This window comes from Salvelinus fontinalis, chromosome 18 (genome assembly GCF_029448725.1).
Source record: "Salvelinus fontinalis isolate EN_2023a chromosome 18, ASM2944872v1, whole genome shotgun sequence".
Classification (NCBI taxonomy): Eukaryota; Metazoa; Chordata; class Actinopteri; order Salmoniformes; family Salmonidae; genus Salvelinus; species Salvelinus fontinalis.
In genome coordinates, this window is record NC_074682.1 from 5,924,015 (window position 1) to 5,944,000 (window position 19,986).

General features: G+C 42.9%; 1 protein-coding gene across 6 annotated transcripts in view; it reads left to right on the plus strand.

Annotated features, from left to right (window-relative positions):
* Window positions 1-196: 196 nt before the first annotated feature.
* The window catches only part of LOC129814848 (rho GTPase-activating protein 40-like), a 51,543-nt gene continuing 31,753 nt past the window's right edge, over window positions 197-19,986 (plus strand). Inside the window, exon 1 of one of the 6 annotated variants that reach the window (XM_055867941.1) lies at window positions 197-304. In XM_055867941.1, the coding sequence (XP_055723916.1) occupies window positions 288-304 (17 nt within the window). In that variant the 5' untranslated portion in view covers window positions 197-287. The other 5 variants (XM_055867942.1, XM_055867940.1, XM_055867939.1 and 2 more) reach the window with 5 other exon arrangements.

The window sequence follows — 19,986 nt, forward strand, 5'->3', positions numbered from 1 at the left end:
CAACAATGACATGGTATTGTAATCAATATTTCAAAATCAAATATTTATTCTATAGCCTATTAATATATGAATATGTTTAAAACGAATTGATATCATATTTCTTTACTTTGAGTTGAGATATAAAATTATCTTGGAGCTGATATTTAAAAAAATGTCATATCCATGGAATGCACAACCACAGCTGAAGAAATGCACGGAGAGGCAATCCTCCAGCAATCCTCAACTCTACAACAAATTGGCAGTGTGGGGGGGGGGGGGTGTTTTTCACCCATACTGTAACTGTAGTGATGACATCGCAAGCAAGGTGAGTAGGATAACGTGGATGGCAGCAGCCCCATACCATCTATTACATTCTACAGCATCATTTCATTGCTGTCAGATCCTGTCGCTTCTCCATTACTGACATACACTACCCATATTAACCAGAGACCGAGTCGCAGCATCACACAGGAGGTTTGAATGTTTCTCTAAAAGGTAAGAACGATACAGACTAGCCTATTTATTAGCCTATGTCTAATTCCACTTCATTCCAATAGTTTATCACTTCATCATTTCACAGCATGTTTTTAAGCGATTGTGCATTCATTTTAGAGTTCAAATGTGTTTTAAATGTTGTTGGGCTTGCTTACATGCGTTTTGCAGTTGTGTTTCTGTAATCCTGCGTCTTGTCGTGCAAAAGGGTTGCAGGTTGCTAGGGTGTTGAGACCTGTTGCTATGGGCGCATCATGCTCAAGTGCCTGTAGTATAGGCTGCTACACACTGCAGCAAACGTATTTGGCTGCTACACACTGCCATTCCATAATTGCTGCTGTGGCTACTGCTAGCTAGCATGAGGAAAACTGGCAGTATTTCAATCTTCTCGATGTATCAGCGTGGATAAGGGTAAAATGTGGAGTATAGTGGCAGATCGCATCCCTGCAGTGAGGTATGTTTTCCGACCCATATCACGCACCAGCTCCACGGTGTCTTGAGTAACCGTGACTGTGTTCAGACCCCAGTGCAGCTCAGTGTAAACAAGTGTATCGGGTAGGTTCGGTATCTTCTGGCGAATCTGTTGAATCAGCCTTTGTTATAGCCTATGTGCCTATTGTAAGGGTAGCCGGAAGGCTCGGTTTTCAATCCTATTTAACAGAAAACAAGCAATCCATGAAGGAAAATAAGAGTTCTAAATACATTGGTCACCAGCATCATCTCATCTCTCGTTTCATGATGCGCGTATGGACACATATAGTCTACATGGAGTTTTTTTTTTACACACGTTCAAAACGGGAGCTGGCTCAAATAATGTATGCATACGCAACCCACGGATAAAAAGGGATGTCCACTCACTGTTTTGCCACGCCCAAACTTGATATTTTAATGAAGCGATCTCAAAAGGAGATAGAGATATCCCAATTCCTGTGATTAGTTTTTAATGTTTCTAGTGTTGTTGATCCGGTCATCTGCTCAGTGGACAGAAGATTCCCTGGTGACACTTTCTCACTCCTCTCTCTCTCTGATTGGATTGAAGAGGTCAGCTACCTCAAACCCTGACCAGATCAACCTCAGGATCTCTTGCACACCTGGGAATCATGACCTGAATTAGAGTAGGCTACAATCCCATAGGCTACATTATGTTGTCACGCTCACAATTCCAATGACACACTTGGGGGTGCCCAACATCTACTGGGGGCGGCCAAAGTTTTTTAATCAACCTACATTGATATTTCAATTATTACGGGGGAGACCTGATTTGTTATGGGGGTGCCTATGATGTAAGGCTTCCTCTATGAACCCTGGAGAAAATATGATATGGTCAACCTGCACTGCAAAAATTCCACATTGTGTGCGAGTGATGATGACCAATGTAATGCAGGGCAGTGGGTCTACTGTACCTCTAATTACAGGTAGGTGTAACGATTGTTCTCCTCCTCGTCTGAGGAGGAGCAGGGATCGGACCAAAACGCAGCTTGTGTTGAATACATAATGAATTTATTTAAACAAGACGAACACGAAGCACACTTGATAAATTACAAAATAACAAAACGACGTAGACCGACCTGAACATGAGAACTTACAAAACACGAAGAACGCACGAACAGGAACAGACAAAACAAACGAAACAGTCCCGTGTGGTACATACACAGACACGGAAGACAATCACCCACAAACAAACAGTGTGAACAGCCTACCTTAATATTGTTCTCAATCAGAGGAAACGTCAAACACCTGTCCCTGATCGAGAACCATATAAGGCTAATTAACCAATGAACCTAAACAAGAAACAAATAACATAGACTAACCCAGCTCACGTCCTGACCAACTAAACAAAGCTAAACAAAGGAAAAACAGGTCAGGAACGTGACAGTAGGCTATGGGTTGTGACAGTGGTGCGGCGTGATCCACTTGGCTCCATATGGCGTGAAGGGCGGGAAGGTTAACAAGAAAGGCTTTCATTGCTCGTTGTCGTAAACTCGAGCCAGATTATCTGACCGACAGGGGAGGGAATGTGGTTGGGTTGGGAGGAACGGCATGGCATAGACAGCAGGTGTTTACAATTGGACAGTGTTACTGTGTTTGATGCTTTGCTGCAGAACGTGTACGTCAGACGTGTGTGGTTGGTTATGTATTGTATTAATGCCAGGACAGGGATTGGGAGAGGATCTGATCACCTCAAGGGAACTGTTTAATATACTACACCCAGGAAACGAAAGATGTGGTGGTTGAAGCTACAGGTCTAGGACGCAGGGAAACTGATCACTGCAGGGGAACCAGTTAAAGCATTACAACCAGGAAATGAGTAGAGCACGACCCGTATGTTTAAAAAACATTTTTTGGGGGGGAAGTCCGATACCGATTCCGATTTTTGGGGGGACAACATTTGCAGATAGCGATATACAGCTCGGAAATGGAAAAAGTGGCGTTTTCCCACACTGACTTCTCCTAAACGGCCATCCTAAAGAGCAATTGTCCAAGAAATATGCTTAAAATGTTGATTTCTTACATTGTTACAATAAAGACAAATCATGAGAATAGACAAACGTTTTCATACTATTAATTGAATATTGGTAATGGTGGAATTCATTATTGGCCGATATTTTGGTAAGAGGCCAATATCAGCCGATAATATTGGTGAAATGACATATCGGTCGGCCTCTAGAAATTAGAACAGAAAGTTAAAGCTACACTGTCTGGGAGGAGAACTGATCAGTCAGGTGAACTGGATAATACACTACACACAGGAAATGATATGTGGTTGGTTGAAGCTATGGATCCGTCCAATGCTGAGTAATTATCTGATAGGCATTATCTGATAGGCATGTTAGGCATTGTGTCATGTGAGTAAGGGCCAAAAGGACTGTTGGAAACCAAAATAAACTCATCAAGGCCATTCCTTTTTCAGCTGTGGGAGACTAATGTTATGTTTGGCATATTCTGGAATTTAGTTTAATGTACCAGTTATGATTTAATATTATTCCCCTAAATTTGTTGGATATGTTTTAAAAGAATATACAGGAATCTCTCTGTCTTGTCCACACACCTTCCCACATGTATTTCCATGACACTGCAGCTGGGTGGGTACATAACCTACATCTCTATTACAATACCGTGGGAGGATGATAATAAATCAATTTGCGCCATGTATAGCAGCAACTATAACCTCTTGTCAACATTTGGAATTTGGAAACAGTGAAGGTAAATTCCCATTTGACTTGCGTGACAAAGAAATGGAATGTCGATGACTCCGTGTGTCGTCATGCCCACTCAGTCAGTGAATGCAACGTGCCTTTGTTATAGGAATACCAAACGGCTATACCTCACTCTCTCTGTTTTATCTTTTCCTATATTTCCTTTAGATGTCTTGAACGTTTAATGTATGTGCTTAATACTTTAACGCGCTTTTTTTATCACACTAACATGCTGACCAATGTTCCCTCTGAACAGCTTGCAGCTCACCTCGTACTGCCATGCGGAAAGATGAGCCTGAGCAGAGAAGCACTAGAATGAACTTCACTCAACTTTCTACAGTTAGTTATCACTATCAACGTTTCGCTCTACTGTAACAGTTGTGATCGAATCAATGCAATAATAGCCACTTTCAATGGAATAACCAACACAAAACAAAATATGCAATATTTTATATATATATAGTATGCAAAACTAATTATGGAAGAGATTTTCTTGTAGGCAGAGTGCATTGGATTAGGATTCTATTGCATTGACAGGCACAGGCTGTATTCTACACAGACCGGTGCACCATAACCAATCAGAGCTGCAGTAGGCCTATATGCAAATAGGCCATTGCCATATATGGATCTGTGCCATTTACTTTGAACTGGACTATGTGTAGGCTACAGTATGAGCGGTTGCTAGTAGTTGCGTGTGTTTTGAGATCAAAGTGAGAGCTGCATGTAGCCATGTGTGCGCATTTCGTAATTTTCTTTGCTAGTTAGTGAGTTATTACCACCCGCCAACCCCTCTTTTAGGCTACTGCTACTCTCTGTTCATCATATATGCATAGCCACTTGAACCATATCTACATGTACATACTACCTCAATCAGCCTGACTAACCGGTGTCTGTATGTAGCCTCGCTACTTTTATAGCCTCGCTACTGTATACAGCCTCTTTTTACTGTTGTTTTATTTCTTTACTTCCCTATTGTTCACCTGATAAATTTTTTGCACTATTGGTTAGAGCCTGTAAGTCAGCATTTCACTGTGAGGTCTACACCTGTTGTATTCGCCGCACGTGACAAATACACTTTGATTTGATTATTAGCCTGTTATAGCTCATTTCTAGTCAACAATGGGGGAGGGGTTGCTTCCAACAAGAGCACAAAATGAGAGAGAGAGACCTCAATGTCACCAGGGAACATTGGTGCCGAACCAAAGTGTTCTATGTCGGCCCAGATATTTTATTTTCATATTGTCTGGCTTTCCAGCACGGTTCCAGCCACCTGGCGTGGCTTGGCTCACCTCGGTTCAGTTTGGCTCGATTCAGTAGTGTGAAAAGGTCAAGTGTTTACCTCTGAGCCAGAGTGTGCCATGTGGCGCCCCCTCGGCTGAGCGTCATGGTTTCTACAGATTAGCATCATCTACTCGTCGCCATCAGGGCCTGGACGAGTACACTGCTGCTTTTAAATCCTTTCGGAGAGAGACAAACAGGTCTCTCCTCCCTCTCTCTCTCTCCCTCGCTCTACATCTCTCTTCTCACTGGCCCTGGCCTGTCACTGACCCTTAGAGGTGAGGTGAGGTGTGGTGTGAGGTTCTTACCAAGCCAGGGGGCCAAGAGAAGATCAGATGGGCAGGGTGCAAAGCTCAACCAGATCTGTCTCCCTCGCTCAGATCACTGTCACATGCCAAGGTCACCGGGGTCGGGTCACCAAGCAACACAAGGCACTCATCATGTTCTGCTCTTCCATGGCTTAGCCTAGCTATCCATCTGTTGCTTTAAACAAGTTGGAACAAAAGCACCACACCTGACATCTCAGAATTTTCCCCACATCTCCTGACTAGCAATTTAGACCAATAAGAAAAGCAATTGTGAATGCAAACGAGGTGTGATACCAGGTAGGGGCGATGATATATTCAGATTCAGCTAGGGAAGACTGCTCAGAACTATGTAATCAGTCCCAAGTCGGTTGTATAGTGTAAATCTACTTTAAGGCTAAGGAGGATTCCCAGGAGAGAAAGGGCTTGGTCTAGGCCTTGCAGGGAGACAATAGGAGGGAAAGGAGTGAGAAGGTGGGATGGAGGAGAAAGAAGAGAAATATGGAGTGAAATGAGGGAGGTATGGATGCCTTGGCCAGGAGGTGAAAGCCTCAGGGTGTCCTCATAATCGGGTGTGATCTGAGCTGGTTATACAATATACAATGGTTATACAATGAAAGTATTCAGGCCCCTTGACTTTTTCCACATTTTGTTAGGTTACAGCCTTATTCTAAAATGTATTGAATTGTTTGTTCCCCTCATCAATCTACACACAATACCCCATAATGACAAAGCAAAAACAGGTTTTTATATATTTTTGCAAATATATTTTAAAAAATATAACTGAAATATCACATTTATACTTTACTCAGTACTTTGTTGAAGCACTTTTGACAGCTTTGCGTCTTCTTGGGTATGACGCTACAAGCTTGGAACACCTATATTTAGGAGAGTTTCTCCCATTCTTCTCTTCAGATCCTCTCAAGCGCTGTCCGGTTGGAAGGGGAGCGTCGCTGCACAGCTATTTTCAGGTCTCTCCAGAGATGTTCGATCGGGTTCAAGTCCGGGCTCTGGCTGGGCCACTCAAGGACATTCAGAGATTTGTCCTGAAGCCACTCCTGCATTGTCTTGGCTGTGTGCTTAGGGTCGTTGTCCAGTTGGAAGGTGAACCTTCTCCCCAGTCTGAGGTCCTGAGCACTCTGAAGGATCTTTCTGTACTTTGCTCCGTTCATCTTTCGCTCAAGCCTGACTAGTCTCCCAGTCCCTGGTGCTGAAAAACATCCCCACAGTATGATGCCAGGTTTCAGGTTTCCTCCAGACGGGAAGCTTGGCATTCAGGACAAAGAGTTCAATCTCGGTTTTATTTTTTTTAAATGTAACCTTTATTTAACTAAGCAAGTCAGGTAAGAACAAATTCTTATTTACAATGATGGCCTACCCCGGCCAAACCTGGACGATGCTGGGCCAATTGTGCGCCGCCCTATGGGACTCCCAATCACGGTGACGCCTCTTGCACTGAGATGCAGTGCCTTAGACCACTGTGCCACTAGGGAGCCCAGGTTTCATCGGACCAGAGAATCTTGTTTCTCATGGTCCGAGTCCTTTAGGTGCCTTTTGGCAAACTTCAAGCGGGCTGTCATGTGCCTTTTACTGAGGAGTGGCTTCCGTCTGGCCACTCTACCATAAAGGCCTGATTGGTGGAGTGCTGCAGAGATGGCTGTCCTTCTGGAAGATTCTTTCATCTCAACAGAGGAACTCTGGAGCTCTGTCAGAGTGACCATTGGGTTCTTGGTCACCTCCCTGACCAAGGCCCTTCTAACCCGATTGCTCAGTTTGACTGGGCGGCCAGCCCTAGGAAGAGCCTTGGTGGTTCCAAACTTCTTCCATTTAAGAATGATGGGGGCCACTGTGTTCCTGGGGACCTTCAATGCTGGAGACATTTTTGGTACCCTTCCTCAGATCTGTGCCTCGACACAATCCTGTCTCGGAGCTCAACGGACAATTCCTTTGACCTCATGGCTTGGTTTTGGTCTGACATGCACTGTTAACTGTGGGACCTTATATAAACCATTGTGTTCCTTTCCAAATCATGTCCAGTCAATTGAATTTACAACAGGTGGACTCCAATCAAGTTGTAGAAACATCTCAATGATTATCAATGGAAACAGTATGCACCTGAGCTCAATTTCGAGTCTTATAGCAAAGGTTCTGAATAAATATGTAAATAAGGTATTTCTGTTTTACATTTTTTATACATTTGCAAACTTTTATAAAAAACTGTTTTTGCTTTATCATTATGGGGTATTGTGTGTGTGTACATTAATGAGGGAAAAAACAATTGAATCAATTTTAGAATAACGTAACGTAACAAAATGTGGAAATAGTGAAGAGGTCTGAATCCTTTACGAAAGCACTGTAGATGGACAAGTGACCGTTTAGGATCCAGGAGGCAGGAGGTTGCTGGGCCAGTTGCCCATGGGCGTTTACCTACACTGTACATGGAACCCAAAAGGGTTCGACCTGGACCAAAAGGGTTCCATCTGCAACCAAAAAGGGCTATTCAAAAGGTTATCCTATGGGGATAGCCGAAGAACCCGTTATGGTTCTTGATAACACCTTTTGTTGCAAAAGTGTATAGCCTAATTCCAATGCAATAGCAACGTTCCACCTCCTATTTACAGCAGAATCATGAGCTGTGACTCTTTCTTTTCTTGTCTTGAACTCTGGTGGGTGGTCTGCTTGGACTGTGGGTGGTCTAACACATATAAGCCCAGTGGTTGTGTCTTTACCTTTTACTTTTAAATCAATTCAAAAAAGTTTAAAAAAAGAAAAACAACAAAGTCAACACAAAAGTCTACATTATAGTCATTTAGCTGATGCTCTTACCCAGAGCAGTGACCTACAAATAAATGCTCTCGATGTCGTAAATCAGTGAAGGAACTGTCCTGCAGTAACCTTGAAGGTGTTTCACATGAGGAATGCATTCTTCCGATATACCGGTATACATAATCGTGTTTTCTGAGCTGGCCACAACATGACTTTTTGTCACAGTACATCGTACTCCGCTACAACACATTTCATTAAGTTTTCTAGTTCCTTAGAATGTGAGCTAAGAACAAGCTCATAACTTTAACATGAATGTTCATGACTGTTGTGGCAAAACTGATTCCCATATATTAGCCTATAATACATTGGTTATGATGTCCGAGTATTATTGAGCAAATGGCCACCAATTTCCTATACACATGTTTGGAGTACTGAGATTTTCCACCAAAACCAGTGACATTAATGGGAAGATCATGATGCCCATAAACAATGGAAATCAGTTAGACACCAACCCTTTTGTGGGGAAAGACTGAAAGGTGATGAAAATGGTGACACACTTGGGTGGGCAATAGTGGTCTAGACTTGAGCCTGGGTTCACTTGACCAGGTCTCAGACCATTTGGTATTATTCTGTACGTAAATCTGAGACACTCATTTAGTATGATAAGTTGCTAATTGGCTAAAATGCTCAAGTTGTCCGTGACAAGATTCGAACTCGCAACCTTTGGTTTGCTAGATGTTTGTGTTGTACGCCTACCCCCCGACCAACCACCCTACTTTCGTTTTTGCCTTAAGTGACCATCTGTCTTATGTAACCATACGAAATGTAACATTTCATACTAATTGGAGTGTCCCGGATTTATGTACAGAATAATATGAAATGCTCTGAGGCCAGGTTGGTTCACTTTAATTCACTACAGTGGTATGAGAGGTCTGTCTGTAGGTATTAAGGAAAAGTGAAAGTCCACAAAGGGAGTTAGAATTGTCAGTGCTTGGTGGGCTATTTGGTAGCAGGGACGTCACTAGAGATTCATGGATGGGGGGCTAAGCCTCTTTTAGGGGGGTCTGGGCATACTCCCCAGGATTTTTTTTTAAAGCACCTAAAACATCTTTTCATCATGTATTTTTAGTAACAACGGGTGTAAAAGGTTATTTTTGTTCAAGGTTGGCTAAAAGTATACCTGTCTCATAGCTTATATTAGACACGGATCTATTATGACTTGCTTAAATTCTATCCAAATAAAGAAATTAAACTCAATGTTGTCCACATCCATCCAACACCAACAAAAGGCACAAAAATGGCTGTACTATGTTGCCCAAACACTTTTGGGATTTTATCTTGAGAGAGAGAGGGGGACGGATAAAGAGAGAGAGAAAGAAGACATGTCATATTATACCATTACAAAAAAAATCTTTAGTTAAGTTTCACCCTTTTTTAAAAATTGTTGCTCAAAATTAACCCAATAATTCAGACACATGGAACCTCTTAAACAGTATCATCCACAATGGGGCAAACTAAATTCAACTAATGATCTAAATAAAATTTTAAAAACTGAACAATAATTAGGAATAAAATCGGATAAAAAAACATTAAAAAAAAATCCCAAACAAATATTACAGAACTGCTCCTCCTGCTTCTCTCTTTGGATGCTTATTTTGTGGGAGGACGCATCAAAGTGTACCTCCTATTTTTTTAGGGGGCAAAGCGGTCAATGACACTATTGTGGCTTAGTGGCCCAAGCGCTTCACCCTCAATGGGCATGGCTGCAAGACTTGCAAGCCAGTTAAAGTGTCCAGGACTGCATTTATGGACCGCAGCTGCCATGCCCAGCGAGTGTTTGAGAGCTGATGCTATTCCAAGTTTCTTCCAAGCTTCTTTGAACTTGTGGTGGTTAACTAGGGATGCACTGAAAAATGAATACACATTCTCCAAGAAACTGAAAAACTCAGCAGCCTCCGGAATAGCCCTGCAAGTATGACACAACACCAAATTAAGCTCATGAGCAAAGCAATGTAGTCGTGGCCAAAAGTTTGGAGAATGACACAAATATTCATTATTACAAAGTCTGCTGTCTGAGTGTCTTTAGATATTTTTGTCAGATGTTACTATGGAATACTGAAGTATAATTGCAAACATTTCATAAGTGTCTAAGGGTTTTATTGACAATTACATGAAGTTGATGCAAAGAGTCAATATTTGCAGTGTTGACCCTTCTTTTTCAAGACCTCTGCGATCCACCCTGGCATGCTGTCAATTAACTTCTGGGTCACATCCTGACGGATGGCAGCCCATTCTTGCATAATCAATGCTTGGAGTTTTTCAGAATTTGTGGGTTTTTGTTTGTCCACCCGCCTCATGAGGATTAACCACAAGTTCTCAATGGGATTAAGGTCTGGGGAGTTTCCTGGCCATGGACCCAAAATATCGACGTTTTGTTCCCCGAGCCACTTAGTTATCACTTTTGCCTTATGGCAAGGTGCTCCATCATGCTGGAAAAGGCATTGTTCGTAACTAAACTGTTCCTGGATGGTTGGGAGAAGTTGATCTCAGAGGATGTGTTGGTACCATTCATTATTCATGGCTGTGTTCTTAGGCAAAATTGTGAGCCCACTCCCTTGGCTGAGAAGCAACCGCACACCATGAATGGTCTCAGGATGGTTTACTGTTGGCATGACACAGGACTGATGGTAGCGCTCACCTTGTCTTTTCCGGACAAGCTTTTTTCCGGATGCCTCAAACAATCGGAAAGGGGATTCATCAGAGAACATGACTTTACCCCAGTCCTCAGCAGTACAATCCCTGTACCTTTTGCAGAATATCAGTCTGTCCCTGATGTTTTTCCTGGAGAGAAGTGGCTTCTTTGCTGCCCTTCTTGACACCAGGCCATCCTCCAAAAGTCTTTGCCTCACTGTGCGTGCAGCTGCACTCACACCTGCCTGCTGCCACTCCTGAGCAAGCTCTGTACTGGTGGTGCCCCGATCCCGCAGCTGAATCAACTTTAGGAGACGGTCCTGAACTTGCTGTACTTTCTTGGGCGCCCTGAAGCCTTCTTCACAACAATTGAACTGCTCTCCATGAAGTTCTTGATGATCCGATAAATGGTTGATGTAGGTGCAATCTTACTGGCAGCAATATCCTTGCCTGTGAAGCCCTTTTTGTGCAAAGCAATGATGACGGCACATGTTTCCTTGCAGGTAACCATGGTTGACAGAGTAAGAAAAATGATTCGAAGCACCACCCTCCTTTTGAAGCTTCCAGTCTGTTATTCAAACTCAATCAGCATGACAGTGTGATCTCCAGCCTTGTCCAGCCCTGTGTTAACGAGAGAATCACTGACATTATGTCAGCTGGTCCTTTTGTGGTAGTGCTGAAATGCAGTGGAAATGTTTTTTGGGGCATTCAGTTAATTTGCATGGCAAAGAGGGACTTTGCAATTAATTGCAATTCATCTGATCACTCTTCATAACATTCTGGAGTATATGCAAATTGCCATCATACAAACTAAGCCAGCAGACTTTGTGAAAATGTATATTTGTGTCATTCTCAAAACTTTTGGCCACAACTGTAATTGTTAAAATATACTTAAGTATCAAAAGGAAAACTATGAATATTTCAAATTCCTTATTTTAAGCAAACCAGACGGCACCATTTTCTGTTTTTTTATTAATTTACGTATAGCCTGGGGCCCACTACAACACTCGGACATCATTTGCAAACGAAGCATGTGTTTAGAATATTGGCCTGTTGGAAACTACAACTCCCTACTAAACCCAGCAAAAAAAGAAATGTCCTCTCACTGTCAACTGCGTTTATTTTCAGCAAACTTAACATGTGTAAATATTTGTCTGAACATCAGATTCAACAACTGATACATAAACTGAACAAGTTCCACAGACATGTGACTAACAGAAATGGAATAATGTGTCCCTGAACAAAAGGGGGGGTCAAAATAACAGTCAGTATCAGGTGTGGCCACCAGCTGCACTAAGTACTGCAGTGCATCTCCTCTTGGACTGCACCAGATTTTCCAATTCTTGCTGTGAGATATTACCCCACTCTTCCACCAAGGCACCTGCAAGTTCCCGGACATTTCTGGGGGGAATGGCCCTAGCCTCACCCTCCGATCCAACAGGTCCCAGACGTGCTCAATGAGATTGAGATACGGGCTCTTGGCTGGCCATTGCAGAACACTGACATTCCCGTCTTGCAGGAAATCACGCACAGAACGAGCAGTATTGTTGGTGGCATTGTCATGCTGGAGGGTTATGCCAGGATGAGCCTGCAGGAAGGGTACCACATGAGGGAGGAGGATGTCTTCCCTGGTAATGCACAGTTGAGATTGTCTGCAATGACAAAAAACTCAGTCCGATGATGCTGTGACACACCGCCCCAGACCATGACCACCCTCCACCTTCAAATCGATCCCGCTCCAAGAGTACAGGCCTTGGTGTAACGCTCATGCCTTCGATGATAAACGCGAATCCGACCATCACCACTGGTGAGACAAAACCGCGACTCGTCAATGAAGAGCACTTTTTGCCAGTCCTGTCTGGTCCAGTGACGGTGGGTTTGTGCCCATAGGCGACATTGTTGCCGATGATGTCTGGTGAAGACATGCCTTACAACAGGCATACAAGCCCTCAGTCCAGCCTCTCTCAGCCTATTGCGGACAGTCTGAGCACTGATGGAGGGATTGTACGTTCCTGGTGTAACTTGGGCAGGTGTTGTTGCCATCCTGTACCTGTCCCGCAGGTGTGATGCTCGGATGTACCGATCCTGTGCAGGTGTTGTTACACGTGGTCTGTCACTGCGAGGACAATCAGCTGTCCGTCCTGTCTCCCTTGTAGTGCTGTCTTCGGCATCCCACAGTATGGACATCGCAATTTATTGCCCTGGCCACATTTGCAGTCCTCATGCCTCCTTGCAGCATGCCTAAAGCACGTTCATGCAGATGAGCAGGAACCCTGGGCATCTTTCTTTTGGTGTTTTTCAGAGTCAGTAGAAAGGCCTGTTTAGTGTCCTAAGTTTTCATAACTGTGACTTTAATTGCCTACCGTCTGTAAGCTGTTAGTGTCTTAGTGACTGTTCCACAGGTGCATGTTCATTAATTGTGTATGGTTCATTGAACAAGCATGGGAAACAGTGTTTAAACCCTTTACAATGATCTGTGAAGTTATTTGGATTTTTACGAATTATCTTTGAAAGACAGGGTCCTGAAAAAGGGATGTTTCTTTTTTTTGCTGAGTTTACATCGCACAGCTTGATCTGATTTATCTCTAGAGAAACAGAAAAACCCCAAATTAAATGGAATTCAAATAGTTGAACCGACATCGGTCAATTAGTTATTTAAATAACTGACATTTCGGTTAATCGCTCAGCACTACTTTACGTTAGGATACATTACATTGGCCTACCAATGTAATAGCGGTCATAGTACATATAGATCACATTTGACCCGTTCAGTATGATATATTATGTTCGACTGCTTTAGTATGATATGCTACATTTGACTGCTGTAGTATGCTATGTTAGGTTAGGGGTTAAGATTAGGGTTAGGGGAAGGGTTAGCTAGCATGCTAAGTAGTTGCAAAGTAGCTAAATGTTGCTAATTATCTAAAATGCTAAAGTTATATGCCCACCCATACACCCCAACTAACCATCCTCCTTTCCTCCAAAGAGCCCTCTCGTGGTCTCAGAGCTGTCAGAGCTATGAGACAGGATTGTGTCGAGGCACAGATCTGAGGAAGGCTACCAAAAAATGTCTGCGGCTTTGAAGGTCGCCAAGAACACAGTGGCCTCCATCATTCCTTTTCACACATACCAACAAATGGCTGTGATCATTCTACAGTGGTCCCTGCAGCATATGCTCAAACCGGTGTGATTAGAATGCTTATTTAGAACGTCCAGTTTCGATTGATTGACGCAACAATCAGCATTTGAGCTGGCCACACTGTTTTTTCACAGAAACATTTTGCACAAACGCAGTCCTTACAAAGTCATGTCCAGAATGTGATCAGTTTATTTTGGGATGCAATATTCAGACATTCACAGAAGTAGCTACAGCATAACACAATCATCTAAATCGGGAAAATGTAGGCTACATTTGTCCTAGCGTTAACTGAGGAAAGATTGACATAACACAAGCGGTCATATTTTTACAACTCTCAGCTGACAGAAACTACAATATGAATTAGCTATTAGCAATTACTATTTACAATTAATCACATCACAGGTGAGATCACCATTGATCTAAATAATTGAGTAAAACACTTTTCTAGAAATCGAATGTAATCCGACGATGGGTAGTTTGTGCTCGCCGGAATGTTTGTTTTTTCGCATCAACCAAAGATAATAAGAGGAGACAAGATGAGTTTGATCTGTTTATAGTGTGCATGTTGAAGGGGGAGTGTCATCTACGATCATCCACTTCCCTTCATTCACTTCCGGGAAGTTTACCTGAAAGATAAGTGAACCATAATTCCTTCACCTCATTATAACATAGTTGGTCTGACAGACGTTTACGTGACACCCAGAATGCATTGTATAATGTCAACAAACATAGTGCCACACATAGCAGGCAAATAGTTTAGCATTAGCTCATTATAATCAGTACAAACTAAAAAAGCATTTTACACACATCATAGGTGTCCAATACAATCTATGCAATCATCGGAATGCATTATTTGTTACCAGTTCTTGTAAATGTGAATAAAACTGTAAATACGTTATGCTACATACATACATACACTACCGTTCAAAAGTTTGGGGTCACTTCGAAAAGTCCTTGTTTTTTGTCCATTTAAAATAACATCAAATTGATCAGCAATACAGTGTAGACATTGTTAATGTTGTAAATGAATATTGTAGCTGGAAACGGCTGATCTTTAATGGAATATCTACATAGGCGTACAGAGGCCCATTATCAGCAACCATCACTCCTGTGTTCCAATGGCACGTTGTGTTAGCTAATCCAAGTTTATCATTTTAAAAGGCCGTAGCATAACAAAATGTGGAAAAAGTCAAGGGGTCTGAATACTTTCCGAATGCGCTGTACATCTGGTGTTTCTTTGTCAAACGGTTTGGTTATATTTCAGTGTTCTGTAATGTATACAAAGTGTAATATTTGGATGCCAACAAAACATTGAATAGATTTCTACTCTATATCTGACATGGTACAGGTGTCTTATTTTTTTAAGCCCATAATCATGTGTGAGAGGTGTACTTTTGTTTCAACGTATATTTGTTTAAGACTAAGAAACACTCTGTGTGACCCTGATTTAGCCCCCTGCAGTAAAAGTAACCTACTGTCCATACCAAACACAATTTATCATACTAATTTGAGTGTCCCGGATTTACATTTACTATGTTACGTCTATCATACTAAATGTATATTTTTTGTCAAATATAATATATTTTGCTCTGAGACCAGGCTGCATTGGTAGGTGGGAGTGTTGTAGACCCACTGGTTAGACTCAGCTAGGCATGCTGCCCACAACCCCCAGCCCCCTATCCCTGTAACCATCAGCCCGGCCTTCTCCTTTCCTGTCTCAGGATGCGACGGACAGCGTGACGTCCCACTAACACAGTGAGACCAATGAAACAGTCCCTGTCCTAACTTCCTTGCTGACTGTAATGTGTTTACGGCCTGAGGCGATTACAAGGAAGCAGCTTGCAGAGTGGAGCGAGTGGGGAAGGCCGGAGGCAGCTAGGCAGGAGGCAGCTGCTGTTTCCTATACTACTACGCTGCAGCAGGCAGCATTAGCAGCAACAATCACAGCCTACCTGGGGTAGAAAGGGAGACGGGCAGGATGCCATTGTGGAGAAGTGGCTCCCGGGCCAGGCAGCGAGGCTCAGAAAAAGCCAATGGACCACCCACGCCCAAGGCCAGGTAGGCTCATACTAGGCCCCTATAGGCCCTAACCTCAACTCAACTCTGAGTTCATGGGTCTGTGCTGCTGGATTATGTAAATGAACACTCTTCCCTCCTTACTGGACATGTAATTGACTGAGTTACAGTGTTGTCAGATAGATCTTAATTCTGAATGAATGGATTACTTCTACCAATGCTCTTGTTTTTACTCTGAAGCGCAATACATTGTGTGCTGGGAATAGACACACATTTTTGAGTACTGCTTGATTGATAATGAGCTATGTTGTCAATTTACAACCGATCAGAGCACTTGCTTCACTGAGCCTTCCTTCTTCCCTCCATGTACTGTGGTGATCACCCTTTTGAATGAAAGTCTCTGTCCCAGGTCTGCATTAGTCTGGGTACCGGTCTTTTTGACATTTGTGAAATGACAGGCGTGGTAAGGAGTGGAATGTTACAGCTGAACAGAGACTCCAACCAGGCGAGGTCTGCATGACTTAACTGTTGAATTCTCTAGTACATAAGAGGATTCCAAAGGAATTCAGCTGTTAGGATTAAGAATGTGGCCTAGTAGTCTCCAGTCTATCAGTGATGAGATGACCGAATAGATTACTTCATTACTTGACTTGTTACCCCATTGGGTTACTCTGGGTTGTGACAGTCCATGTAGCAGATAATGGACCTTATCAGATATGTATGTAGTTGGTGCTGTACATTAACACATTTCCATGGGTTCTAACTTGAACAATTATTTGTTAGTTTACGATTGTACAATTTATTTTCCGCACATATAAAAACCATGAAGACTGCCGGAAAGCCCCGAACGCAAGATCGTAATTTTCTATGACTCACACAGTCACACAGTATAGGAATATATTGCCTGTAGCCTAATGTACATGGTAAACTGTAAGTGACACTTTTGGATTTTTCTACAATATTCACAACATATTGCTACAATTACAGTCTTTATAGAAAGTGAATTTTCTCCATTTTCTTCCCGCTTTTAGCTTGCGGCTATCACTGTCTAACTGGCTAGGTTTAGGATAGTTACTAGTCCATACCGGTGACAAACTTAGCTACGTTATCGACATATGGCAGTACACAAACAAAATCTCTCTCACTTACAGTGTACTGCAAGAAATAGCCACAAATTCATTCAGAAATGGAGGAAGAGGATAGCTAGCTCTAGCAAGCTGACGTCATCTGCTGCCTCTTCAACAAGAACATCCCAAAATAAACTTTCCCATGGATCAAAATCCACAATCAAACCCCTCCAATGAAAGCCGATCAGGGATTGGCGATCAGATCCATAGCCAAAGCATTAGCCCCCACTCGGCAGGCCATATAGAAAACTCCCCCAGAGCCACAGAACAACCGATTTACCGCATCACGCAGTCGCCACAAACACCTTGAAAATGACTCTTTCCCATAGGCTTGTATTATCTATGACAGTGTCAGCAGTTAGCTACCAACAGCTGGCAGACATGTTTAAATTTGGTTAGTTTTATCGGTGTTATTTAGATGGAAGACATGAGCTAAATGCGGTAGCTCTATAGCTAACTAACATTAGCATAGAGGTAGCAAGCTCGCTACCGATCTCTTTCACTTACCCGGGTTCACTGAAATCTCAGGGGAATATTCCTGTGGTTGTAAACACCGTGTGGGACTTTCTACGGATAGTTCTGCTCGGAGCCGAATGTATTTAGTTTCAAATGCTTCAAGACGGGTTTTCTGACAACAACAAAAACAAAGCCTAATAATAGCCCCTTTCATACCTTTCAAGAAACTACTCTAATGGGTGACCTGATTATAAAAGCATATGTAATACGCTACTTGCTTCACCACATTCCCGCTTCTATACAATAGGCTGTAAGGTTCATTAAATGTTGAATCAAAATGTAAGCATATCAGCCTCAAATCAGCCTGAACTGCTTATACTGCTCTAAGCATTTATCTGACATCAATATTGAAGATAATGTCCGACTTACATTTGACATACAATGAGGAGAATTTTGATATCAAGCTGGTCTGTTGTTGATAGTCTCAAAACAACATGACCCCCCCCCCCCCCCCCCCCCCCCCCTTTCACACCCGATGTAGCCTGTCTGTTCTGTTTACATCGTCTCCTGAAAAAGTAGTGTTGTCGGGAGTGGAGAAAATGAAAGAGGGAGAGAGAGAGTGAAAGAGAGAGAGAGTAGATGAGATAGGAAGGATGAGGTTCATTGGCAGATAATGCTGGCAGGCCTGTTCACCTGGCTTTCCCAACCCCGTCACCTTACACAGGTATGGTGACCCTTAATAACCAGGTGTTTACCTTCAGGGAACGACGATGTCACTACAGCTGTCTTCCTCATTTTGATTTATTGGATTGAGCTGATGGAGATCGTATTTACCTGTAAAATTAAAAAATCAAATAAAAAGAAGAGTTTTGTGAATACGCAATACGTTACGTTAACATTTTAGTCTTAATAGTTTGCTACATCTGCTACAGCAAACCAACGTATGGTCTGTGTGAATGTGGATGGTAAAAAGGAATGATTCGATTTTTTGTGTGTGTCAGTTTAGTGGAATTAAAAGGGCCACTGGTTTCTGATCTTGGTAGGTCTAATCAAGGTGGGAAATTCACTTTTTGGTCCACCGGCCGCAGCCAAATGTTTTTCAGAAAATAAATAAAGAATGAAGATAAATCACAGAAAACAAGGTACCCCATCCCGCTTTCACCACTCTAGCATTGAGATTATCTCTTCCAGAGCTGACACTCACTCACACACACACACACACACACACACACACACACACACACACACACACACACACACACACACACACACACACACACACACACACACACACACACACACACACACACACACACACACACACACACACACACACACACACACACACACACACACGTGTGCTTTGGATTTTTTTGCTCTGTGTGACCAGCCACATGAATATATATTATCCAAAATCTACCAGCATTTCCCACCCTGGGCCTAATTATCTTCTATATGTCAACATTTCTGTTATCAATAACCTATCAGCTTTGGTGCACTGACATTGTCTTAGTTGGAATTGATTTGTGATGGGAGTTTGTTTTGGACTTGGAGGGAGCTGCAATGTGTGTTTCTGTGAAAGTTGTGTGTGCTTTGAGGGCGGAGGTGTTGCTAATCCACTTTGGCTCTGGATGTGTGGTAGTATAGGAGCCAGGACTACAGGGTTAGGGTGTGTCCCCAGAGGGAGGGGACAGCTAGCTAGGTGTTGATGACTGAAGTGGTGTGGAGGCGTTAGCCACCATCACTCGCACATTCCTTCTTCCGTCACCCCACACACCTCTAACTCTACATGCACGTGGCCAGCAAAAGCCCTGGAGCACTGACCGATTTTTGATTCGAGCGGAAACTGAAGATAGATTGCTATCCTATTGGAAGACTGGTCAAAGCCAGTTGATTCTGCTGTTGGAGACATTTGTTGAGTGGGAGGACATGGGAGGCAGAAACGAAGCAGTGTGCAGACGCGCTCATATGTCCAACTCTTCCAGGCAGTTTCTACCTCACACGCCGCTAAACAGACTCAGGCTCCGACTGACCCGCAGCCCCCTCAGTAGTTTGCGATCCAAATCAAGCTACCGAGTTACCAACAGGTATGTATGCTTCTGGAGCTGCCGCCTGCTCAGTTAGGGTAGAATCATAGCTTGAGACCACAGGCTTTACTCAGACTTTGATTAAATCATGATGTCAATTCTTGAGTAATGGGGCACTTATACATACTATACGCCCACTCCATGGCACAGTAGTCTCACTATCAACACGGGTTTCAATTAATCAACGGTAGTTTCCTTATGGTTGGCTGACTGACTGTGGAAGCAGAATGTGTTCATTGCTGATGCTGTTTGTTAGCAGATTTTGTCTGTAGGACTTAGTTCTGTGGGGCATCATGTGGTGTGCGTGTTCCACAGGTTGTGGTAGGTTCAGCCTATTTTAGGAGGGCACAGATGGATAGGGAATGGGCTGTGTGTGTACTGCAGATGTTCAGTGATAAAAGCAGGCCTGATTCTGTTCATATGATTTTGTCTGGAAGGTTATCTGAGCATTAA